Genomic DNA, 26,116 nt, shown 5'->3' with positions numbered 1-26,116 from the left:
AACACACCACGACGCTCCCAGGCAGCCAGGCGCTCTGCTGACTGATGGGAATGTGGCAGCACAGAGAGCTGCGTGGGGCTACATCAACTAGAAATAAGGGGAGAATTAAGTGTGACCAGCTGGGTAGGCAATCACACCTGGAGGGCAAAGTTGGGTGGGATCATCACTTTGCTATGCACCTTCCCAAAATAGCTAAGTGGAGAATTGGACTTTGAACCCTGGAGCAGTGCGGATCAGGACTGTCAAAATCGAGGGTGTCTGCCCCTGCTTTTGCACCCATGCCACCTGGGCCATTGAGAAAGGCATGGCCACAGCATGACCATGAGAGGTGGGAAAACACTCCTGAACTTCTTTCTCAGGGAAGGAGGGCACAAAGATCTCATTGCACCATTTGCCTTTTAGAAGGGCTTTTGAAAACTGCAGCTGCCATCTTCTTTTTAATACTTTTGAAGTAAAATGGATTCGCCTAGAAGTGTTGTTAAAAGTCTGTCGTAAATCTGCTCTGTGCGTGCACCTGAATCACATCCATCCCTACAAACATCCACTTGGCAACACAAGTGCAGTCATGGCCAGCTCATCACCTGGCCCAGCAAGAGTAGATGGCTTCAGGCTTGCACAGAGTGGTCAGCTGAACCATCCAAACCATTAGAAATGGGCTGGATATGAGCCCTTACCCGAGCGGGGAGGCGATGCCACGAAGGGAGAGCATGCACAGGTAGTTACTATGGCTCAGCTGATCGGTGGTAACCTCTCGAGCCACCCTAATTCAATATCTGAGCCTTTCGCAATATCTGAGCCCTTCGCAACGTAGCAAATTATCCCAATTCCTACGCAGTGTATAGCAGAATATATGATAATGGAGGAGGACTCTTCCTCCGTGCTGGTGCCAAACCAGGTCACAGCTGCACAATCACATTTGAAAGGAGAATGACGAAGTGGATATAAAAATCCCCACATATTTTTGGTTTAAGCCTTTAAGAGATCTACATGTCAGGCGCAGAACAGAGGGCTTCATTCTGCACTGGGCCATCAGGGTGTGGATTTCCAGCTCACATCTACCTGAAGCTTACGCCACACTTTCTTCCATGGCCACGCAAAGCGGCGAGGACCCAGCAGCCCCACAGATGAGCAGGGACCCGCAGCCCAGGAGGAGACCGTGTGATGGGGACTGCCCTGCACCTCGGAGAGGGCAGCACGTGGTGGTGGCAGCGTGGGTGTGGAGGGCTCTGCCCGGCGCCTACGGACGGCTCCCGCCTGAGGGCTTGGGTGAGTTGCTTCACTTTGCAAAATCAAAAATCAACCCCAGCACAAATGGAGATGCCAAAATGCCAAATGCCACAGCAAGGTCGAGGGGTGAGTTTTACAGGACGTGAGCAAAGAAGTGGTGAGGTGGTAGGAATTGTGCCCGTGGGTGCGGAAAACGGGTCAGGGAGGGAGCAGGGGCTGGATAGAGCCTCGGCAAGGAGGCTGCAAGTGTCCCTTCTCCGTTACATGTCAAACCCATTTGGGCTTCAACATCCCCCATCCCACCATCATTCACTTGTCTTTACAGCTCCTCCTGATTCTTTCCCTCCTTGCACTTCAGTCATGCACCATCATTAAGTCGTCATCTTGGTGCAAATTACTGTGTTTTTTACTACCATGCAGTGCTTCATCTCCCTTTCCAGGGGACAGATCTCCAAGCTAATGTTGAGCCTGGGACCTTCTTGGCTACATGAGGAGGTTTACTTGTATTAGAAGCAAAATGGCCACCTCACGGCCAGCCCCGGTAAAGTGCAGAGATGTTGAATAACTCAGGATTGAACCTCGTGCAGGATCCTGCCCGAGGCTCTGCGGACACGGTGTCACCAAGTGAGCACACAAGAGCAGCTGAACATCTTAGCTGTGGGATTTTTTGAGGAACTGTTCAAATTACCACATCAGAGTTCTCACAAGTCTATAAAAACTGAGCAGATAGGAAAAGCATATCAGAAAGCATATCAAATCAGGAAGCAGATAGGCAGTCCCTTCAGTTCTTTATTGTCCATAATCTGACAAGGCTTTAGGTTAGCCACAAGAAATTTGTCATGAAAATTAAAGACAGATACGGGGAAGATGGAAATTCGAGTGATATGAACACTTGCAGTATTTCAGACAAGATTGGGTTTGCCTCAGCTGCTACCACAACCTTCCAGATAAGTGGTAAGGTTTCTTTTTATTAAATGGATTGATATGGATTTTATCCAGTCTATGAAGAAAGCAGCACATAAAAATGAAATATTTTATTTATACTGCATATTAAATGCTTTTTACAGTGATTTTGCTAGTAAATTAACCGCCATTTAAAAAGAGAATTATGTGAAAATGTCCTTTCTAGCCAAAAGCCAATGCTGAGCATCAGAAGAAAATAGTTCTTTTCCTGTTTTAGACAATGCCTAATTTCACTGAGTAAAACTTTCATGTCTTAATAGTTAAGATACTGAAATCATCAGATCCAATAAAAAAAGTAAGTTTATGAATTTTTAGCTGAATATAAATACTTCATTGCTGACTAAACCATTCTATTGTAAAACTAATTAAATCATTGTACTCTTTTAAAACTAAGACTTTAAACTCCTGATTACATTACTTTGAAAAAAACTCAATTAAGGGTAACTTACTGAATGTCTGAAGTAGTTATTAATGCTTTTGAAAGACTTTTTTCTCCCTAAAGGCCAAAATTCAACAAAGCAGTTATTTCTTTTACACTTACTGGTGACGATTTATTTTAAATGTTGCGACTTGTTTTCATTTGTTCTGCAGTTCAGCTTATTACTAATTTTTCATTTGTTTCAATGCATACATGCATCACTTGGAATCACATGTATGTGGCACTCTGGATGGAGAGTGCACGTGCTTTGAGCAACCCTCTTTGAATGGCAGCTTGGGACAACTGAAAGTGATGGAAACAGGGAGTTTATTGATGCAGAAAGGGGAGAACTACCACATGCATACTGTTATAGGCTGGATTAAGTCTTGGTGGAAGTGGGCTGGTTAAATGGGCTAAGGAAAAGACAGCCAAGTGAATTGCAGTGCAAAGCCCGGGCGAGAGGAAAGCAGCCTGCCTTGCCTGCAGGCCCTCACAGAGGGACCTTGCTGCTCCCCGTCACTGGGAAGCACTGCTAATTTATTGTGGCCGAGCCTGAAATGGCTAGAAGTGAGCAGAGTTTGTAGCGGGAGAGATGTGAGAGGATGTCTACCCTACTTCTGTTGGTTTTTAGAGCCTCGAAGCCAAAGAAAGCCATCCACATGCTGCGCTCGGGCAGCCCTCGGCATCTTCCTGCTGCTGCTGACGGCCGGCCAGGGGCTGCTGGCGTACAAAGGTAACGCTGCAGCCTTACTGCGGGCTTGACATCAAAAGACAGCTTTGCTGGGTGCTCTCGGGGGCACGGGTGAGCAGGGATGAGCACGCAGATAGGAAACCTCTGAGGGAGCACAGACGCTCCTCCGCACACCACAAGTCAAAGCAGCCACCGCAGGAAACCGTTCTCCCACCCTGTATATGTGTTTTGCATTTGCAAAAGCACTCCTGGCTGCACTCCTGGCTGCAGCAAGGACAGGCACATGAAAACCACCTCCCTGGGTCAAATGGTGGTGGTGTTTAACCCCACGGGTGCCAAGGAGCTGCTCTGCTGTACAGGCATTTCCCGGCCAGATCGGGCAGGGAATATTCACTGCATGGGCATTTTGTTTCTTCAGTGTTTAAGATGCAGAGAGAGATATTGAAATTTCAAGAACAAAATACAGAAGGGATTCTGGAAAGCTCCTTCGGAAGCAAACTGCTTTTGGAGAGAAACTCTACAAATCAGCACATGGAACATGAAGAAAACTGGAGGAGAAGCTTAGAAGAGGAAATCACCATAATTAAAAGCAGCAATGCAAACCTGATGATGATGGTGAACAACATCACCCTGGTTGCAGGTACGGCTCCATCTCTCCGTGCTGGCTATACAGTGGGGAGACCTGGTTCCCCTGCACCGCTGGCAAAGCTGGGCCAAAAACCTAGTCCAGATGAACAAATAACTAGGGCAAGATTGGTCTTCCTGTCAGTTAGTGCTGCCCCAGTGCCCAGGGTTGGATAGTGGCTCCAGACACCCTGGCCGGGGAGCTGGACACACCTGGAGAAGCTGGAGCACAGCCCTGTGCAGCCCCCCTGGATCCCACTGCAGCTGCACATGTGGCTCCGGGCTGCTCTCCCCTCCCATAACTTGTAGACTTGGGCTCTGGGTGCCCTCCAAAAGGGTGGTGTCTTCAGCCCAGACCTCAAGCCTATCAAGCCCATACTAGTACGTTCCTCACTGAGTGCTGACTACTGAAAAATATCCATTAAACATTTATTTCAGGGCCTCCTGGACACAAAGGAGATCCTGGTCCACCAGGTATGTTTGTAAATGAGCCGTAAGCAACTTTTCCTCTTTCTCTTTTTTTCCCCTAAGAGACCTGAAGTGAGGATTTGGGATTTCAGCCTCTAGACCCAGATCCTACCCAATGTGCAGACACCCAGTGCCCTGGCCATGAGGAGAGCTGCTGCACCTTTTGACTGATCCCCCGGGAGCCTCAGCTTGCCCGAGTGCTCCCGCAGAGGTCAGCGACCACCACGGAGGAGCATTTTGGCTCTGCCTCCTCACTGTTACCCCACCAGAAAATCTCAGGGGTGATGGAGGAACTGTACCTGGTCATTATCTGCAATAACAGTCCCAAATCTCCATGTGAGACAAGAGAGGACCAGTGAAGGGGTTTATGTGCATCCCACGACCAGCGGATAGCTGGACTTTCTGCCCCAGACATAGCAAGTCCTGCTGTCCAACTCAGTCCAGGAGAAGTCAAGGAGACCTTCCCAATCCCTGCTCTATAGGCCCCCAGCTGAACAGTGCGTGTAACAAACAGGGACAGATTTGGGACCTTGCCCACCCTGTCCCTGGGGAAACAAGTGCACAGACTCAGGAATGAGCTGGGTGGAAGTGTTCCTCTCCGCAGCCATGCACGAGCTGCTGCCCTGGGTACCTGGGGGTTTTGGGTAGAACTACACCCACTGCAGGAGATGAATGTCTCCAGACTGTGAGGATGCAGCAAGTCCTGATCTAATATTGGCTCTACTTTGAGCAGAGGTTGGACTAGGCAATGTCCAGAGAAACCAGAGTTTCTATGGTCCTATGATGGTGATCTAAGATGCAACCCTTGTTAGGTCAGGTCTGTATCTCATCCATCCCTAGTTCTTGGCTACATTGATGAGCTTTTCTGAAGAAAAAAAAAATTAATACATTTTTAAAAAATCATGTTTTCGTATCTTCCTGACTGCACTTACAACATTGAAACAGCACCTCCCGCCAAGCACTGTTATTATACATCAGAGCCCAATAGTTCAGCACATTTTGAGGAAAGATCTCCCCCAAGGTCCCCACGAGCTGGGCTTGGCTGGAGGACAGCTGGCCCCTGCCCAGCCATGCACTCAGCCGAGCTCCATGGACTTTACTCAAGCAGTTGTGCTGGTCCCTGCCAGCTGAAGACTGGCCTCAGTGGTGACCCAAGGCGCATGCACAAAGGATGATTAAAAAATTCATCTCTTCTTAGCCATTACTGTGAATAGATGATGTGTGTCAGCTGATATATGTATTTTACATCTCAGGGCTACAGGGACCACCAGGGACAAAGGGAGACCGAGGAATCCAAGGTAAGGCTTTTCTGACACCTGAATTACTTCTGTGGATGAACATAAAGTGGCTTTATGGATGATTTTATGTGCAATCTTGTCCTCAGTCCAAGTGTAAGTCAGTAGGAATGTCATTGGAGTTGAAGGAAATAAGCCTGTGTAAAACTAATGTGAACAAAAGCAAAACTTCGCTGGAAAAAAATCTTATTTTAAAAGTCAGTGTGTACTGGTCATGGTGGGCCAGTTCCCCACTGCCACCAGCACCACTCTCAAGTCGACGGAGAGCGGAGTTTGGCTCATGCCTGCAGCTGAGCTGCGTAGCCTGCTGCTGACGTCCACTAGACGTGACACCCAGTGAAGCATCAAAAAAGTAATGTTGTCCTTGCAGGCTTACATGGACTGCAGGGTCCGAAGGGGAGCAAAGGAGAACCTGGTCCTGCTGGCCTAAATGGTGAGCCAGGAGTAAGAGGAGAAAAAGGAGAGATGGGGCTGGCAGGTAAGACTTCTTCACTATCTCAACATTTTTCAGATTCTCCCATGTATTCCTGTTTAAACTCATTCTACTTAAAATACCAGAAGAAGTCTTCATAGGTCAGATATTTCATAAAAATCCAGGCAGCCCTGAGCGTGGGTTGCCAGTCAACGAGGGAGCTGGATGAACAGGACACTCAGCCTGATCTGAAGGGATTTCGTTTCATGTCATGTTCCAGCAAAGCTCCCAAAGGAGGGCTGGAGGAAGGGGACTTGCAAAATATTGACTCTGCACCATGGAAGGCTCTTTATAGAGCGACCTTTGTCTAATGAAAGCCACAGGTATTCAATCATCAGCCTATCCCAGATTAAACCAGCGATGTTTGCAGAAGGATTTTCATGGTATAAAATAATACAATATAATTTATATGCACAAGCATGTGGATGTTAGTCCTCACTTTAGTAAAACCTATTTCTGAGAGCTTTCTATCTTATATAAGCCTGACTTTTACACACCTTAAGTAGAAGAGTTATGCACCATGCTTTTCCCATGTAACATGCATTAGCTGGAATCTCCTGGATAGCTGCTACTCAGTGGTCTCACATGGGCTGCACCCAGAGAGGAAAGGCTGAAGGCAGGACAGCAAAAGAAAGCAGAATGGTGTGTGGTGCAGACCAGGAAGGACAGCTGGACAGGTTGATTAGAGCTTCCTCAGATCTTCCGTCAGATCCCACATGCTCCAGTGTGCTCATTAGCACAAATTGCTCCAGAAGAGAAAAGTGAAAGTAGAAGGAATACTGAAAGGCAAGGACTTTGGGTTAATTCTGGAGCAGAAAGATGAAGGAGATGTCAGTCTTTAAATGAGGCACTTCCAAGTAATTCAGCTCTTTTGGAGCATGCTGATCACCTGTTCAGAGAGGAGAAGGCTAAGGTGAGATGTGGCAATTCCCTGGAAGCACAGGAGTGGAATACACTGTCCTCCATCTCCACTGTGGCTAGGAGAAGGGAAGGGTTCAGACTGCAATAAGGGATATTTAACTAGAGAAGAAAACAAGTGGTAGGGATAGTTTGGGGAATAGACTGGAGACGTGTCATGGCACCACTGCAAGTCTTTAACAGCAGGTCAGACAAGCATCTGGCCAGACACTCTGGCAGAGCCAGAGGTGGCTCAGACAGACTCTTGAGGTGCCATCCAGCCCTGTCCTCCTACAATGGCAGGAGGTAGGAATGGTAAATGCAGGTGTGAGGCCAAACTCTGCTACTGGTGCAGCTAGAAGGAGGTGCTCCACTGGCTGCAGAGCCAATGAATCTATTTTTTTTTAATTCATACACATGTGCTGTGCTGTTTGATAGGTCTCCAAGGACAGAAAGGAGAAACGGGCAAGAAGGGAGACCCTGGGCCCCGTGGACCCACAGGTCCTCAGGGACAGCAGGGAGTCCCAGGACTGCCAGGTTTCAATGGTAAGTGCAGAGGACACAGTGCAACCCACCATCAGCACATTGCGTGCCGTGGTGGAGGGCTGCCCTAGCTGAAGCATTTGGCTAAGCCTCGTTAGCACTGATGCTAGGATGTTGTTACAGGTAGCCCAGGGGAGCCTGGACATCCTGGGCAGAAAGGAGAGCCAGGTAAGCAGTACAGAAGGTGCAGTTTCTTCTAGAGGTATGAAACCAATCTCTTTTAGATGGTGCTTCATGACAAGGAAAACTGCAGCCATGCTAGACCCCAGCATGGGTAAAAGAAGATGATGATTAGATGAAGAAACCATGCCAACATTGTGCAAACCCATCCCGCAGCCTTGACTGTCTCATCTGGACCCCACTCACTGTGCAGGAGAATGAGATGGAAAGAAGTGTCCTGTTCCATGGGGGGCCACGTCCTCCTTCCTGACGTGTACACAAGCAAGGGCAGAAATTGGCTGCTCTTTTAGGAAAGCACTTTTGCCTCTCAAGGCTGACAGTCTGCAAGGACTTGGATCCATACAGCCTGTCACTCCAGACCATCACTCACTGCACCGCTAAGATTAGCACTGCCAGGGGGGGATTGCAATTCGGAGAGACCCAGCATTTTCTTTGCCTTCATAGGGTCAACTCAATCTGCACAGTGCAGAGGCTGGTGATTGAGCTATCTTTCTTTTTTCTCCTTCATATATTGCATTGGATTTCACATGTGCTGCTTTTGCTCAACCTCAAGGTGCAAACGGGCAACGTGGACCTGTGGGAATTCCTGGCCTTGAAGGCAAACCTGGTCAGAAAGGGGAGAAAGGGGACCACGGGCTCAGTGGTAGTCCAGGTACAACGCTACTCAAACCTATAACTCACTGACCTCCTACTCTGGCCTCCCTTTGTGTGATGGCTTTGGCCTTACTGATTTGTCTTTCATTTTAGGAATGCCAGGCATTGCAGGACTCAGAGGTGAAAAGGGAGACAAAGGAGCAACAGGTAAAGGAGAATAAACAGGTTTGCAGTCAACAGCATGCATCATGCAGACCCTGGAAAGGGATCTGCAACAGCAAGGAGGAGATTTGTTGAGTCCTGTTCTTGGAGCCCCAACGCATCCCAGGATGCCATGGTGGGCCTGGGCCTCTGCCAGACTGCCGGGGGGTAGCTACTCACTGGAGGGGTTGTTTCAACCATCTGTAACATGCATGAGGAGGTGATGTTGCCTGCATTTTTGTATAAATAGAGAACACACAAACAAAGCAGCAGTTTAAGATGAACTAAACAACAACCTCCCTACCCTGGAGCTAAAGACAAATTTTACTGGCTGTAAAACTGACGGGGAAGGGTATTCACTAGCAAGCATCTGTCCTGGCCTCCTCTGTAGCACTGCAGGAAGAGGTATCTTCAGAGGCCAACTTAGAGCGCATAACCTCAGCCTTTTCTTTGACCTTCCATCTGATGAAGGCCACCTCTCTGTCCCTGGCACCCAAACGATAGGGTGACTTCCTGCAGTACAAGCCTATTCTGGTGTATTTCTCTTGAATCAACCTTTTTAACCCTGAATTTATATGGTGCACGCAACCTCCCATCTCCATCAGGAGGTGGCAAAGGTCCAAGTGCTGCACCCTTCTGCTTTCATTGATACCTGCATGATAGGGATGGGAGTCACCTGGCCCAACATTATGTGCTTGCTTTTGTCTGATGCACCTAAATTTACATGTCTAGGCTCTCTATATGGTCAGCAAAGACCCACCTGGAGGGAGGGTCTCTATCCTATCAGTGGAGTTTAGGATATGAAATAAATGACCAGAAGTTGATTGACTTCAGGAGAAGATAATTCTCCACTGCCTGTATTATCTTCATTGACGAGGTCTGCACTGAGCATAATGGGAAATAAGACACCCACTTCAGAAATAGATGCCTACAGTGTAGACAGCTAAACTAGACGAGTTGAAATCCATCATAAATACTAGTTTGCATAAGCTTTTATAAATGTATAAATATCTGTCTTATAAATTTTTGTTTGTTTGTTTTGATGATCTTAGGTCTTCCAGGGCAAAAGGGAACAAAGGGAGACCAGGGCCCGCCAGGTAAACCCTTGTTTGACAGCATGACTTATTCTGATGATGCAAAGCACTTTAAATGCCATGTTTCACTTCTCTGCGTCAATGTGAAATGCTTGTCACGTTCTTTCCTTGGGAAGGGACAAAGGCAATGACTTTCTTGCTTTCCACCCAGGCAGCCCAGGCCTAACTGGTCAAAAAGGAAGCAAGGGAGATTATGGCAGTCAGGGTCCAAAAGGAGAACCGGGAGTAAAAGGAGCCAAGGGAGACCGTGGATTCTCTGGTAAGGCTGTTTGCCACAGGGTCTGTGGAGCTGACGGTGCATTTGAGTTTGGGATTGTACATCACCGACTGGCACAAGCTGCCTGGGGCATGTTTACAGAGCTCATTTGGAGGAACTCAACAGACAGATCAGTCTTTCCAGAAGATGAATGTGCAGAGTGTCACATTTACACCTTCGGAGGTGTGCTGAAAGACATGCAAGTAAATAGATGCATTAGATTTTCTCAAATCACTGATCTCACAGAAAACTGGAACAATCCATGTTCCTCTTTGCTCTGTACAGAGACATCTTGCAGCATACCACGCTGCTGGGATAAATCCCATGTAAACGTGGCAGTCAGGAACACAGAATTGGAAACACCATGGCTATTTAACTACGCCTCGCTAATTGTAGGACACAAAAATGGCTCAAAAGGGCCAACACTACAGCTACCTCCCATCCTTACCCCCCTCCCTTTCGATCACAGAATGCTTCCAAAAACCCTAAGACCTGTAGTAAAAAAACACCCAAAACAGTAATTACAACAGGCCACAGGAAGCGAACATCATTGCTCAACCTCCACTGTACAGCTCCAGATGCTTCTTCTTTTAATTGTTCACACTGAACAGTACAAGAGTCCTCAGAAATAAAATAAACTGGAGCCTATCTGGGGCTCCTCCGTGCACTCCTCTTCTGGAGCTTTGCCTCTGGAGGAGGGAAAAGCATAACTGGGGTGACCTCAGGTTAGGGACTGCCCTCCGGGTAGGTCTCAGCTCCTGGTCCACAGAAGGAGATGGCAATGTGTGCTTTGTGGAGGTAGCTTTTGGGGGAAGAGCTCATGGTGGTTTTTCAAGCACCTCTGCTCTCAAGACCAGGATGCTGCACAGAAACATGGAGGACTGTTGGGAGTGGCTTTCTGCTGTCCCATGGCAGTACCTAGAGAGCAAACCCCATGATGTAGATCTTCCTGCAAATACTTTGGGAGACACCATGCCTGCTTCTGGAGAGCCCAAAGGCTATCAGACATGTCATTTTACAGGTATCAGTGGGAATAAGATACATTTCCCATGAGTGAGTGGATGGGATTTTGCAAGTGACCCTTTTCTTGGGTCACATGTTAGGAAGACTTTGCTGTATGTTATCCTACTTTTCTTGCCACTTTTCTTTTACGTACCCTTAGTCACTTCAGAGGGTCCATTCCACAAGGGGACAGAGCCCTCGTATCTCTGACCCATCCAATTATTCAGAAAAAGTTAATAACTGGATTTTCCCCCCAAACAGCTGCCAAATATTTGCTTGTTTTTTAATTTGGAACAGGTTTCCCAGGAATGAAAGGGAGCAAAGGTGAAAAGGGAGAAGGTACTGGACTCTTTTATTTCTTCTCTCACCTGCTTTCTCGCACCAAAGCTATCTGCGATCAGGACCAAGGTGTCCCCTGTGCACACTGGTTAATCCGCAGCACAGCTACCAGAACTGAAGGGTCTGTGTGCTGAGCTACATCCTGGTGTCTCCAGACCCAGGAGAAGACCCTGAATTGTTTGGATTTGAGCTACCAGTAACTTCTGGTCCCACCCTGGCTACAGCTGTGGAGATGGGAACATTCGTCCGGTTTGGGCGGTCACTGCTTCTGTCTTTCAGTCTGCTTTTTTCCTCAGGCCCATATGACTAGTAGAGTTATTTTCTTCTCCTCTGAACTGTCAGGCAACCTCAATGCTTTTATACGAATCGCAGAAGGGGGCAGGAAAGGCCGCGTGGAAATCTTTCACGAAGGGTCCTGGGGAACAATATGTGACGATGACTGGGGCACCCAAGACGCCACTGTGGTCTGCCGAATGCTGGGGTACAACCGTGCAGTCTCTGCCTTCACAGCAACAGCGGGTGAGTCCACAACAGCCTTCCACCTCCCCAGGCCGGCCCTCCAGGCAGGGGGTACATTACTCGCCTGGCACGGGAGGTTACGCACACCCAGAGAGCACCACAGCAAGCTCCGCTGCGTGAGCAGCAGGAGAGCAAAGAGGATCTCCTCAAAGGGGCAGCTCGTTCCCCTTGGGAGGAGGGAGCTGCATGTCATGTGCTGCTCGAACTGTGCCCAAAGGCTTGATTTCCGACAAGCCAACCATGCAACCCAATGCACGCCTGCTATCCACAGGGGTCACTTTACAAAAAATGCATATTCTTCTTTCTTTTGTCCAACTGTTTTTTGTTTGTTTGTTTGTTTAATTCATCTTCCAAAGGTAGCGGACAAATTTGGCTCGATAACGTGAATTGCAGCGGGAACGAACGTTCAATTTTCGAATGTCCAAAGCTCGCCTGGGGTGTGAACAACTGCTCCCACAGTGAGGACGCTGGGGTGGAGTGCATTTGAAGGGACACAGAGGCTGCCCAGGGAGCTGCTGCCACCCTCTGCTCTCTACAGGGCTCTTGTTCATAAAGCGAACCCAATTTCGTCAGGCTGTGCTTATAGTCTCTTTACCAGGTCATAAAAATAGTGACAGAGAAAGTTAAATTTTCCATAAATCGATAATGGTTGCAAGACCCACAGGCAACCTGAAACATCCCAGCTGTCACGAAACAACTGGATCTCAGGCACATGAGCCAGTTCACAGCTTCTCTGGCTACCTGACATCAGCTCATCTGCAGCAGCTCACACGTGTGTGACCTCTAAGTCCACAGGGGAGGAGAGATGGTCCACTTCAGCTTAGTGCAGTAAGAGAGAACAGGATAAGCGTGCAGAAACGGGCGGTTACTGAAGCTGAGCTGGCTAGTCCATCTTCATCACGGTACAGTTGTGAATCTGAGCCTAAAACCCCCAGTGAAGTGCATACACCCAAGACAGGAGATGCTCAGAAATCATCAGATGATCTCTCTGGCATTCACAGAAATGATGCTGATCACAGGTTAAAGTGCAAAAACAAGTGCCTGGGATCTAGGTGCTGCACTATCCTGGTTTAGCACAGACCTTGTTTTTGACCTTGGCCAAGTCCCCTGCCTTCTCTCTCAGTGTTTCCTAACCTGTCCCCAAGAGCAACACCCCTTACCTTATCTGGTGTATAAAGCTAAGTGTTTCATACTTTTAGAAATTAGATGCTCCAGTAAAGCAAAGGGATGATGAATAAAAGCAATAATGGGGAAGTATCAGCTAATTAAACTTCCAGAGTGAAAATACGGACCCTAAACCAAAGGCTTCTACCTTAACTGAAAATCTTATATGTGTCTGAGATAATAACTGAAAAGCTTCTCTTTCTTAAGACCTAAGTCTTCCCCTTTTCCACCAGCACTGGGCATTCAGCAGGTGACAAGCAGCCTGTGTACATGTAGCTGGGCACATCGCAAAAACCTGCTTGCGGACATTTTACTTAAAATGTCAGAAATACATGTAAGTGACCCCACATCTCTGCCTAAATGTGAGTCATAATTGCATTTGTCCACACAGGTTTGAAACTTATTTTTAGTGCTTAGAAATCCAGATATAAGTGGAAAAACCGAGCAGTGCTGGTAAGAGCAGCAGGCAATGGGGCATCCAGGGCCGATGTGAGTGAGAAGACCCAGCAGTGTGCAGGGTCTGATAGTGCAGTCTGCAACGAATCTCATCACCGTTTTGAACCAGAGGATATGTTTGTTACGGGGCCTTAGGCCTCAGGAAAGAAGTCTGGAAAATCCCAAGAGTTTTCCAGTATCCACTCTGATGCCTTTGACAGCAGGAAAATGAAAAGAGCTGCTTACCATTCCTGGCTCTGGTTTAGAGGAGGCAAGGAGCACCTGCCACAAACCATGGGTGAAACCTGACGAATGACAACTCTTTCAAAGCTGGTGGAAGCAGACAGCGGCTCATCTGCACAAGAAGAGACAAAAGCTTTCTGTTCTGGAAGGGAGCCCCACCAGCACTAACAGCATGCTCAGTACCAGCACTTGGGGTAACACAGCTTTCTGCAGGGCTCCCACAGACAGTGTTGAGCCTGCACAGGTTTTCTTCATCTTTTTTTAATGTGGTAGCATGTAAATAAAGCATTTCCACTGTTAGGAAATAAAGGATTTGCAAGCTGTATTCTTGTCTTGATACATCAGCATGTGGTGCTTACACTCCCATTTTCTCACTTTCCTTGCTAATGGGGTATGTTCCTCACCAGTTTGCAAGCTAAATGCTGACATATTTGATTTTTTCATCAGGAAAACTGCCACTGAAGGTAAAGTCACCATGTCCTCAGTGATGACCCTTTGGTTGGATTTAAATTCCCATAAATCTCCTTTTTGGAGAATGGGCATCCAGAAAATAGCAGTTCCGCCAGGATTAAGGTCAAGGCACCAGGGGTTAGATCTGCATACCCAGGGCAAAGGACACCATAGTCCAGCCCGTCTGGTCCTAAGTGTAGCAGGAACAGGTTGAACCCAAGCTACTGTCCAACAGTGTGGCCAGAAACCAGAGCATGACGTGCTTAACCTGCCCTCCTGCCACTTCTTCACCTTGCAGTGCAGATGTAGTCTGCAAAATCTGGAGTCAGAGGGATTCCAGCAGCCCATGCCGACACTGAAGTGTTCGGCGCCAAGTACACAAAGTGGCATTTATCTTGCAGGGACTAAAGGAGGAAGGGGAAGGGCTCGAGGTGGCTCAAGCAGGCACACAGCCAGAGCGATGGCTGCAGGGGCTGCGAATGTCACTGCTAAAGGGGAATGGGCCAAAATATGCAGCTGCCTGGCAGCATCGGCACAGCCCCCTCCATTTAGAGGGGATGCAGGAACCAGTAGAGAAGTGCTTACACCAGTACAGTTCATTCTGGTCCGGGAAGGGAAACAGGGGGCTCAGGGCCAGGATGTATGTTAGTATTACCATACAAGCAAAATCAGAGCTTGGCAGGAAAACAAACATTGCCTTCATAAAACCACTCTGCTTGCCCCGTCCGGAGAGGGAAGCCCAGCCAGCTGGGAGGAGAGCTGTGGGCACAAAGCTCACACAAGAATTAGAAGCACAACCATTTCTGCCTACTAAAGCAGAGCATTTCTGAGCTGCACGAGAAGAACCAAGCCCAGTGCAGGGTGTGCCACGTGCAAGAAATAGCATCCATTGGAGGGGACCACCGTGGCCGAGTCGCGGTGCCCGTGATTTCACACTCCTTGTGTCAGTCCCAAGGGATCCTCTTGGAGAAGCGCTGCCCAGCCGTGCATAAACAGCAAAGGATGCTAGGTGGTGGCAGCAAAATTTTCATCTGATCCTCTTCTGTTCAAACCAGGGTGAAACCAGAAAGAAGTCACTAATGTCATTAAAGCAGGAAGAAATTCTTCCCAGTTCCTATAAGAGGTAGATGAGCTGAAGGAGTCGTGGCGGCTGGGAGACTTAGGCTGCAGGCTTGCTTCCCATGAGAGCCAGGCATCCGGGTGCCAGAAATAAAATTTCGAAGTCCAGCTTTAGCAGCTTCAGAAGCTCACTCTAAATTCCACACTTTTAATTCAAATGACAGATATCTGTGGCAGCTCCTCACTTAATATAAATTGCCATACTCACTGCTATGTTGTGTTTGGGTAAAGGTAAGACAAGCCCTTATTTAATTCCAAAAAGCAAAAAAACCCCAAACAACCCAGCTTTTTTTTTTTCAGAACCACTGGATAAAACTAGCATGGGGACACCCGGCCTTGAATTATCTTCATGTCAACTCTTGCGTCAAATAAACTTTTTCCAGCAAGGGCAACGGCTGGCCATATAGCTAACGGGGATGCCACCGGCGCGACGGGCCCTGCGGGCGAGCCGGGGTGCCCTCCCCGGTAGCCCAACAGCGCGGAGCTGCCGGGACACACCACAGCCACCGCCGCGGACGACCTGCATTTATTAAACATGCTCCTTCCCGACACTAAGGGGAGCTCAAGGGCCGCCACCCGCTCCGCGGCCGCCGCGCCGGGAGCCCCGGCCCGGCCCGGCCCGGCTCGGCTCGGCTCGGCTCGGCTCGGCCCGGCTGGGAGCGGGGGCTGCCCGGCCCCGGCGGCTCCCGCTGGCCCTGCCCCGCCGTGCCGGGAAGGCTGCGGCTCGAAGAGCGCATCCCCCTTCCTTGCCGCTGTCCCGCACGGAGAACGGCGCATCCCGGGAGCGGGAGGGCGGCGGCGGCCGGAGGGTGCCGGTGGTGCGGCCGGAGGGTCCCCGCGATGCCGGCCGGTGTCACCGGGAAGGACAAATTATTCTGGTCAATGGACTGACGGCACACGACGAAACCCCAGAGCAGGGCGCTCGGCCTAAGGGGGTGAGACAGGCGGCGGCGGTTTCCCAGCCTTCGGTAGCGCCAGCTGTGGTCAGCCAGTCCTCCCAGAAAGGGATTTTGAAAAATAAGAGTGGAAAATGCCTTTGTGATTCCGTCTATGGTGCCTGATGGTTTGTGAGAGACTGCCAGGCAGTCAGGACAGTTTTACAGGTTTTCCTCTCTACTCTTAATAGCTAGAAACACTATTTTTAAGGCAAAACCCCAGATTTAGCCAGCATGTCAGCGATGTCCCCTCGGAGGAGGGACAGAGGAGGGACAGAGGAGGGACAGCTGTATAGCTCACCCCCAGCCTTGCCACTGTGAGGGCAGGACACGAGTCACAGCAGTGGCACTTGGAGCCTGAAACCCAGCACCAGGACCCCCTGGCCGCAGGTTTGGAGGGCGCTCATGCCCCACGCACCCACTTCTCTGGTCCAAGGGAAGGTCCATTGGGGCAAGAGGAGTGCCACAAGTCACCGTGGGATAGTCGGTGAGCAACGAAAAAGCCTCTTGCGTCTACAAAAATGGGTAGCCCTGAGATGGAGAGGCTGGCTTGCATGCCCACACCACCTCCCTCCCCAAATACCCGGCTCGGTGTTATTTGGCCCCAGCTTTTAGTCTCCCAACTAACTGTCCTACATTGCCCTAAAATAGCTATCTATAATGGCTAATAAGGAATTGTACAGCTGTGCTTATCATTCACTCCCAGCACCAATTAAAAAGATTTAGTTAAGCAAAATGTAATTACACTGTCATGGATAAAAGGGATACAATTAATTAAAAAGGAATACTTTCCCTTAGGAATGCTGTTATTTCCAGATGCTTCCATCCCTGTCCCTGACCACTCCTCGTGATCTGAAGAGATTTGGGATTGGGAGAATTGGGGGGGTTCGGGTAGTTTGTCTCCCCATCTCGCTGACTCACAGGTATTTCTGAGGTAAGTTAGCAAGACCCTTGAGGACACAAATCTTCTCCGGAGCCCTAAAAAAACACCATTTCCAACATATCTGACACTGTTCTCCCTGCTTTTCCAAGAAGGAGAACATTTCATAAAGGCTGTCTGGCACCAAGCTGGGACTTCTCTCCTTTTGGGGAGAAAACAGGTCTTTCTGTCAACTGTGAAGGAGTGGGGAGCAGCCAGAGACTGTGGGATATGTGCTGTGGCTGGCAGGATTTACCAAAATCCACAGGGAAGCAGCTGAAGTGAGGTTTCCCACCTGGTGTCCCTTGGGAAGGGAGAAGAGGCGTGCCGCCCCTCCCAGCCCGCTGCGCAGGCAGGCACCCAGGCTGCTGGTTTCCCAGCCCGTGGTGCGGGGACACTTGGCCCCAGCCAACACTTCTTCCACGGACAGTGGGATCCGGAAAGCTCAGCTCTGCAGCGAGGTGCAGATTTCCCAGCATTGGAGCTTTAGATCATGGAGGATCCTGCTGAGAATGTGTGTTAATAAATAAAGAGTATTTATCTAATCATTGCCATGTCTCGATATTGGCATTACTGTCAAACCGCAGAAAAATGACATGGAGGAGAAACCTGCAGGTTGCCAGTGGAGTTTGATGAGAGGCTGAATGCAATTTTCATAGCCTCAACAGAAGTCACACGAAATTTGAAGCACCACCCAGGCACACAGAGATGCTGAAGAGCAAAATGTTTACTAACTAAAAGCCAGGTCTCCAGGCTTCCAAAGCCTGAAGTTTATGCTGAATGTACCCATAACACATCTCACCTTAGCAAAACTATCGATGATTCCAGTTGCAAATGTAAAAAAGACAATTTCATTTGGCTCACAGCTAACAAGTTGTTCTGTCTGAGGGTTGTTGTTCTTTAAAGTACATTAAAGCTATCACATTAAATGTCACCTGTAATAAAGGAATGACTTCTCTGCTCATATTACAGACAGGTAAAAATTTTAATATGCATGCTGGCTATATCTAAAGATTAAACTCATCATGTAATATATGGGTCACTAATTGTATTTTCACCCCTCTCTTCTGAAGTCTTCTGTTGTTTGCAGAGTGGGATCACGTCACCCACAAATCTGCTGACGCATTTCTTAGCTTTTCCTGCTAAACATCATGGTGGAAGGCAGCATCTCAAAACCCTCAGATATTTTTTTCTGTTTCACTTGGTGTCAGAACTGGTCATGCTTTGCCTGGTTAACTCTCTTCCCACTGGCATGGTCCAGCAAAGGCCCAACCAACCATCCAGTTCAGCACACCAGCCTGAGCTACCAGTGTTTCTGATCCAAGCAAAGGGGCCAGTTTGGCTCTCGCTGGCACCAGTACAAAGCTGGAGCATGCATCGATGCAGGCAGCTGCTCTGCCGTGATGCAGAGCTGAATTTAACCCAAAGTATTTAGACAAACTGTTAGTGGTAGCTCCAAATGATTATCCATTTATTTCAGTATTTGTCTTTTTCAAATGTGACCTAAAATCTATAAGTAATTAGTTATTGTACTGGCTACAGTATTGCAAAATGCTTCCCTTCATTTTTTATTCAGACTCTGAGCTGTAACTCCAAAATCATTCTAGTCACACCAGCCTTCAAAGGTCTAAATGGGGAGGAAGGGGGGCTAACGCCTTAATATCTTTGAGATTTGCAAGAATATTTGAGGATTTTCTGGGGATTCAGTGCAAGATGAAAAAAAGAAGAGTTTTGCAGGCAAATAGAGGAACTTGTGCCTCCAGTTCAAAAGGAAAGACACATCCAAATGGAGAACGATTTACATGTTAAAGTGCTAAATAAACATTGCTATTCAACAGCGGTCTTTGTCTTTTGAGTCCTAGGTTAAAACTACTTCACAGGGACTATAAAAGCTCGTTACTCGCCTTTGTGGAAGCTAAATGAATTTTAACAGTACAAGTTCCAGGGTGAAGAAGAACTGCCACCTAAAACTCCTCCCAAGTCGTCTAGGTGCCACAGCGGGGGAAGGCAGGAGAGGACTTTCAGAGCTGTTAAATAAGTATGCCTTGGGGATAAGAAAGCAGTACACAAATTGTATTTACTCTGGGGCCACTTTGTGATGTTTTGCGTAAATCCTAAGAAACAAGTGACCTTGTGAAGGTGCTGGTTCCACGCCATCAGAGTATCAGCAGCATGACAGAGCATGGCTCTGCAATGACCTCGTATCTTGCTGCCTTAGGAAATCCTGCTGGAATCAATGGATTCAGAGGGCTTTCAGGCTCGGGCCATAAATCACTCAAGATATGCATTACTGCCTTATTAGAGCAGCTTCATAACTGTAATTCCAGATAAATGTACAATTAGTCTGATCTCTTCTGATAACATGCCAACAGGGGAAAAAAAAAGTTATCTCCTACTAAGCTGACTAGCTATTTGAAGGAACTGCAGCAAACTCTCACAGATGTTAAGGCCAGCGGGACCATTATAATAATCTTGTCTGACCTTCTGCATGGTGCAGGGCAGAAAACTCACCCAGGAGTTTCTGCATCATTCTGAAACTATGGCTTGTTTTCTGGGAAGGTGCCTTATCTTGGTTTGAAGTTTTCTGAAAGGAGAGAAAGCACCACGTTCCTGAAAGCCACCACATTCTTGCCACGTTAGTTATCCTGCGAGCTCTCTCCCAGTAACTCCACTCTTAAACTGTGCTGGGACACTGGGAGCCAGCTGAGGTCCTTGAGCCACTGAGTGTTGTTGCCTTAAACTGGTTCAGACAAGGTTCAAGAAAGAAAATACGTCTTCCTTAACACACTTAACTCCACCTGGCAGGGACAAGCCCACAACCAGGTTTTGGAAGAGCTACTGTACCAGGCAAGCAGCACACCTATAGAGGGATGCTAACACCCTTGCTGGAGTTAAGAGGAATGCACAGCATGTGCCAAGATCAAACTGGAGGTGACCTCGATGGTTTTACTCCTGTTTGGCATCTGAAAGGGAATTTATGGAAGGTTTTTTTCCAAGTGCTTGTGTGAGCTGGGGCTCACACAAGCACTGGGACTCTGCCATTGCTCTGACTGGGCAGTTGCTCTGATTTTAAAGGAGATGCTTTGGCTTTACAGAGTAGCGATGAGAGAAGCTCGGTGGGGGTGGAAGGCTCTCAACACACTTCTGAGGCCCTCAGACTCTTTGCTGGGTGGAAATGAGATCAAACTAAACTTAAGTGGCACTGTTTGCATGAGTAACAGCTAATCCCAGTTACCGAGGGCTGCGAGATGAGGATCCCAGGGCTAAAAGAACAAGGGTGGTTTTTTCCAGACATGGGTAAAGACTGTTGACTCAACTTGCAGGGCTATAAAATTTCTCCGGTAACAAGCAGGGACAGACTCCTACAGCAATGCTGGAGGGAAGGGAAATACCCTGTCTCTGAGAATCTGGTTATTTCAATCAGCCTGGAAGAGCTGCACAACACTATAAACGGATCTGGCTGCGGTTAAGGGATAGATGGGCGGAGGAAGAACGCCCTTTGCTTCTCCTGTGTTTATACTCCAAAACTGCAAGATTAAGGGTGGGGAAGTCCCCTAATCTTGGTTTATTTGCTTTAGAAGTCTTTTTGAGTCCCCCAGTGCAAGCTGGCGTGGAGAGGGCAGAAGATGGGAGAGAAGCATCCCTCTTTTCCAAGGGTTGCTGTGACCACAGTGCTCTGGGGCACTCTGGCTTTCCACCTCTTGGAGTAGGAAACGTGGAAGAAAAAGTCACTTTTTCAACATTTTCCTTTTGTTGCTCCCGGATGCACAGTGCCACTTCCAATTACAGGCCAGTATGTCAGTTGTGACCTGCTCCGGTGTGACGTGCTGTGACCCCGTGGGGCAGACACAGTGCATGAGGATGCGAGGATAAAATGTACAGTCTTCGGTAAACATGTGGGGCCACGCTTGGTGAGGGGGTCCTGGGTGATGAGACTTCAGTAAAAAGCCTCCAAGCATCACCCAGCGCAGGAGATGAAGCAGAGAGTTGTGACCTAGGTCACGTCTGCAGCTGGTATAAATCAACATTGCTCTGTTGATATCTGGGGAGCTAGGCAAATTTGCTCCTGCTACAAATTCAGCCCTGTTTTGTTCATTTTTGTTTTGTCCAGCTCTTTCAAACTCTGCTTAGCTCCCGTAAAAGCTGTTATAATAATGTTATATGTACCTCAGTGGTTAAGACATTTTACAAGTGCCAGTCCACATGTTTTCTCCAGTATCTTCATAACACACTTAGAAAAAACATTTCTGTGGAGTGGGGACAATTCTCCGATGGTGATGCGATTCCTATGTATGGGTTTGGGTGTAGGTTTTCACTAGCAATGGCCACACACACTGACAGTGACCAAAAGGTTCATGCAATGAGCTGCTGAGGCTCACACGGGGCAGCAATGAGAGGAACATGTCCAGGCACTGCAGGTCTTTCACGTATTTTAGAGTAGTTTGGGATATGCAATCCTCATCGTGTGCACTTTCGTGATCTCCCTTTTGCATGTAAGCACGTGGTTGCTCCTGGCCAGTCAAACAGCAAGAAAAGCCCATAAACATGAGTATGGGAAGGATGAGCCCTTTCCTTTTACAGCAAAGCTGGGCGTATAGACCAAGAGCAGCCTTTGCATGGTACATCAGAAGATAGAAACTCACATGCTATATGAGATCCACGACAAATCAGACAAGCTGTTGTGCAAAGGAAAAGGCTCTAGAACAAACATCCCTTGGGAGACTCACAAAGTTGCCTCAACTAGAGATGGATGACACCAGAAAAGTAGGGAGTAAAGTGTATCCTCTTTAGTATCCTCCCATACTCACTAGACTAGGTGAACATGTCTCTTTAGGCTATGTTTTCTTTATCCCAGAAAGTCCAGATGAAAATCCCACCAGGATGTGCCTTTCCAACTAGCTCTCTGCATGTAACAGGAAAACAGCGTAAAGGATGGGGTTTTTTAGAAAAAAGTTCATCAAATTCATATCCCTGTTTCTCATGGAGATACTTTTGTGGTTGTTCTGCTAAAGGAGGCATCTTCTGGCTGGGATGAAAAGATGCAAACAGTTTCTATGTTGAATTTCACCCAGTCCTAGAAATCTGAGATAAACGGAAGAAAGAGAAATGACTGCAGGAAGGCCCTGTGAACACCATATCTGTGCTGCTCTGCAGGTGTTTCATGCGAGCTAGATAATAAAATGAGGATTGCAGTCTTATTAACTCAGACTGGATCTTTGCCAGACACAGGATTGCTGTTCCTACAGACACAGACTTCAGAGTACCTTCTGCAAACTCTGCTTCCCCTTCCAGGATCCCTAGTGGAAGCTCCAGCATGGTCCGAAAGCCTGGAGCAACTTTCCTTTGCTCCTAAGCTGGAGCTGAGGTGTGCGCTGCCCCTCGCCTCCCTCAACACCGGAGAAAGGGGAAAAAATTAAAAGAAACCTTTAAAGAAACATCGTCTTATGCAATCTTTCTGCAGGACATGTGGGATAAGCTCTGAAGCCGGCAACACACGAGGCCATTGAGCGAGGGAAAGATCAAGCTCTGTCTCAGCCGACATCAGGTGCACATTTCCCCCATGCACCTGCAGAAGGGAGGCGATGCCAGCATGGTTTGTCTTCTTCAAGTAACTCATTTAGCACTTCTGGTTATACTGAACTGACTGGTTCCTTCCCTGACATTTACTTCACAAAATTTGGAGCTTCCCTTAGAGGGTCTTTCTGGAGTTTAGCCCAGCAATGAGTCAGAGGCTAAGTGCCTCCCACAGCCAGACTTTTCTGCTCCTTTGAGTCCCTCTCAGCAGTTATTTCACCCGTAAAAGAAATCCCATTCCAGTTCTTTACCTCCCCTCGCAAACACAGAGACCGCTCAGGGCCATGTGCCTCCCGTCCATCACTCAGCACAGCTCCCATCAGCTGCTTATAGCCCAGAAGATGCAGCCAGGGCTGGACATTGCCAAGGGACTTTCTGGAGTCCGGGTGACATTTATAAATGCTTTCCTACCTCCTTTTCCCAGCCAGTCATAACCTTTTGGTGGGCACAGTTTCCCGGTGCGGGGCTCACAAAAAAGACCACCCAGCCCCCATTTCCTTACCCACTCCCCACACAGCCCCATCTGAGAGCAGATCTGAACTCCCCAACCAGCTGCCCCTTAAATCCAGAGGGAGAAGATTCAGGGTGAGACAGGAGTGGATAAAAGGTGCAAGAAATAATGTCATCATCTAGAAAGCGAGTGGAGAGGAACTTAACCCTCTTACCGAGAGCAGAGAGGACTTAACTCGGGACTGAGAAAGCTTCAAGGCAGATGGATTAACTAATGAGGCGTGGGACACTTCAGGAGTCAGGATTCACAGCCTTGGGCACGTTTTTGCTGGTTGCCCAGGCATTTGAGGAGGGACTCGCTGTTCCCACTGTGCACGAACGTGGGGGTCGGGTCTCTTGCCTTCCTCTCAGGCTGCTGGGCAGCACACACGGCCCATCCGCAAGCCCAGCAGTGGACTCACACCCCAGCTTTCTAATGCAAAAAACAGTAGCAACTCTCCCAAAATGGCTATTTAAACAGAGCATTTTAAATTGAGCTGCACTGATTATTAGAAAGCACAGTAATTTTCAGTCTCGTGGCGCAAAGGCATTATAAAACTGCTATGAACAGCTCTTCATCAACGCCTCTAGGTTACAGCTGTCTCCCACCTTGATACTCCTGCAGTTTAACCCTGATTATTGCCATTTATCTGTTCATCCCATTACGGAGGATGCAGTTCCAAGCCGTCCTTCGGCTCTGTGCCATACAACATCAACGGATCCGAGTCCTTCACTTAGTAGCAGCACACCTAGTGATGAGATGGGTTCTGACCCAGAACAGAGCAACACAAGGACACAAAGTTAGAAAACTGCCTGAAAAATGTCGAAGCACAAGCGTAGAAGAGTTGCGTGGAGTTTTCATCCAAATTTCTTAAAAAAGACACATTTGGACAGGAGAAAACCCTGCTCCAGTGTAGAAGGGCTTATTCCCCAGCTAACTTCAAGTATCACAGCTAAACCTATCTCACAAAGTATTTGTGGATCCTTTCCCCTATCTTTAGGGGTTTTTTCCTCCTATTCATTTGTACATCTTCTGCTCTTTAGCTGTAAACTGTTCCAAGATGTACATATGATATGAATTTATAAAACAGATCATAGCTATCATTTTCACTTTAAGGAGGCAAACACATGTACTGTTTCAAGGCTTTAACTCTTAATCTTTGTTTTCAGAGCTGTATGTACTACTCTATTGATATTTCTGACCTTTAGTTTCCAAATATTCAATCTCTTTCAAATGACATCTTGGTAGCTGACAGTATTTGAAAACACTGATACTGCCAATCAGCAAAAGTCTTGCTGAATTTTTTAAATTAAATTAATTTTTTTTAATTAAAAAAGGTGCTTTTATTGCACCTTGTCTGTCTTGCATGACAAAACACTAATGATAAGTTAGCCCCAGATGACACAATGAGGTGTGGAGTGGAGGGCAGGCCTTTAAGGTTGGTTAAGACAGAAAATATTTTAATCACAGTTGAGCAAGGAAGAGATCAATGGCAGGTTTGCAGAGGCTCAGGCGGGTCCTCAGCTGATGTAAATAAACACAGCTCTGCTGAGGTGAAAATGGTTTACACCCACAGTTATTTTTCGTGAATGAAGTGAACATGCAAAATCCCTTACTGAGACATTTTCAGCAAGCTTGAGCGGGTCAATTCTCACCAAAATCAAGAGGAATTAGCAGTCTGAGCGAGGACCACCCAAGTTATTGCAGGCTACCAGTAGCTTTCAAGGGAAAAATGGCTGCAAATAACAGAATGCAAATTCTTCCCCATTAAAAGCACAGGTTAAGTATATAGCGGAAAGGAGCTCAAAACCTTTCCTTTCTGCATTTGACGTAGCAGGAGAGTGTTTGTCCTGGCAGCAGCATTTCGGGTAGACTGGGATAAATCAAGTAGGTAAGTACTTGGGCTGAAGCATCCCATCTGTCACTTTGAGGGCAGCTGAGAGAGTTACCTGGCAGGTGATATGACCAGTACCTGGATGGAAAAGTGGAGAAGTACAAAGATGAGGGGAACATCCAACTTTCAGAATGGACAGAGGAAAAAAAAATCCAAACTGACTCCATAGGAAAGAGTAGAAATGTAGAGAACCTCCAACAAACCACCAAAATTGTCCATTATATGAAACCAAAGGGACATTTTCAGGGAGTTTGGGGTCAGAAATTAGGCTCTGGGTTTCAGAAGCAATCGTACCACGATCGAGTCAAATTTGAGAAAAAAAAGAAAGCTCACACCAAGTCTAAAAAGTCTTGGCGCTGCAGGTATGAGAACTGGAGCAGTAAGAGACTCTTTTTGTTCTATGGCAAACTAAAATAAATCAAAAACAAGCCTTGAGATTGAGCCAAAACGCAAGTTCCTCTGTTTTCTTGCCAAAACTAAAAGCAAAAATATTTCAGTTTTTAGGGAAAGTGAGTGTTAAAGATTTCACCAAGTTTTCATGTCATTTAAGTCAATCCACAACAATTTAGAGGTGGTCCCGACAGCGAGGAAAGCAGCCTTATGTTCCCCAGGCAAAAGTGGCCAAAAAGAGGAGTTCAGCCCCCCCGGCCCGGTGTCTGCCTGTGGCACACCGATTTAATCCTAGTGTCCCTATACCCACGCTGCCAGTAAGGACCTCTGAGCATCCCAGCTACTTTCTAGAAACTTTGTCAATGGCAACCATCTGTCATTGGGAAAACACGAGAAGGGGGATTAGTAACAGACTGGCAGGCAATACTGGAAAACTGGCAGTGTATTTTACTGAGGACAGATGTAAACACAATGAGGATATTGTTTTGAAATTAAGGGAAGAGCAGGAAATTTCAGTGTGTTCTCCTGAGGTTTTTTTTTCCTTGCCACACCAGTGGAAAAAAAAGCTGGCAAGCGAGAGGACTATTTATCGGGCATAAATCTACCATTTTGGGGAATCTCCGCTGGGCTCTGCTCCTTCTCTGTTACTGCTCAATTGCCACCATTACTGCATGTGAGATGCATGTATCTGCTGCTGCTAAATGCCACAGATGCATCTCT

The 26,116-nt window shown here is 47.6% G+C and overlaps 1 protein-coding gene across 1 annotated transcript; it reads left to right on the top strand.

Annotated features, from left to right (window-relative positions):
- The first annotated feature begins 2,066 nt into the window (after positions 1 to 2,066).
- Positions 2,067 to 12,270, top strand: MARCO (macrophage receptor with collagenous structure). Its single transcript, XM_075512408.1, has 15 exons — positions 2,067 to 2,181; positions 3,240 to 3,341; positions 3,718 to 3,939; positions 4,362 to 4,397; positions 5,645 to 5,689; positions 6,057 to 6,164; positions 7,494 to 7,605; positions 7,726 to 7,766; positions 8,332 to 8,430; positions 8,526 to 8,579; positions 9,626 to 9,670; positions 9,819 to 9,926; positions 11,223 to 11,264; positions 11,607 to 11,783; positions 12,140 to 12,270. The coding sequence occupies exons 1-15, from the start codon at positions 2,067 to 2,069 to the stop codon at positions 12,268 to 12,270; spliced, it is 1,437 nt and encodes a 478-aa protein (XP_075368523.1).
- Positions 12,271 to 26,116: the final 13,846 nt, after the last annotated feature.

Source organism: Mycteria americana, chromosome 9 (assembly GCF_035582795.1).
Source record: "Mycteria americana isolate JAX WOST 10 ecotype Jacksonville Zoo and Gardens chromosome 9, USCA_MyAme_1.0, whole genome shotgun sequence".
NCBI classification, from domain to species: Eukaryota; Metazoa; Chordata; class Aves; order Ciconiiformes; family Ciconiidae; genus Mycteria; species Mycteria americana.
The sequence above is the reverse complement of the archived record's forward strand: the minus strand, read 5'-3'. Positions and strand labels throughout refer to the sequence as shown.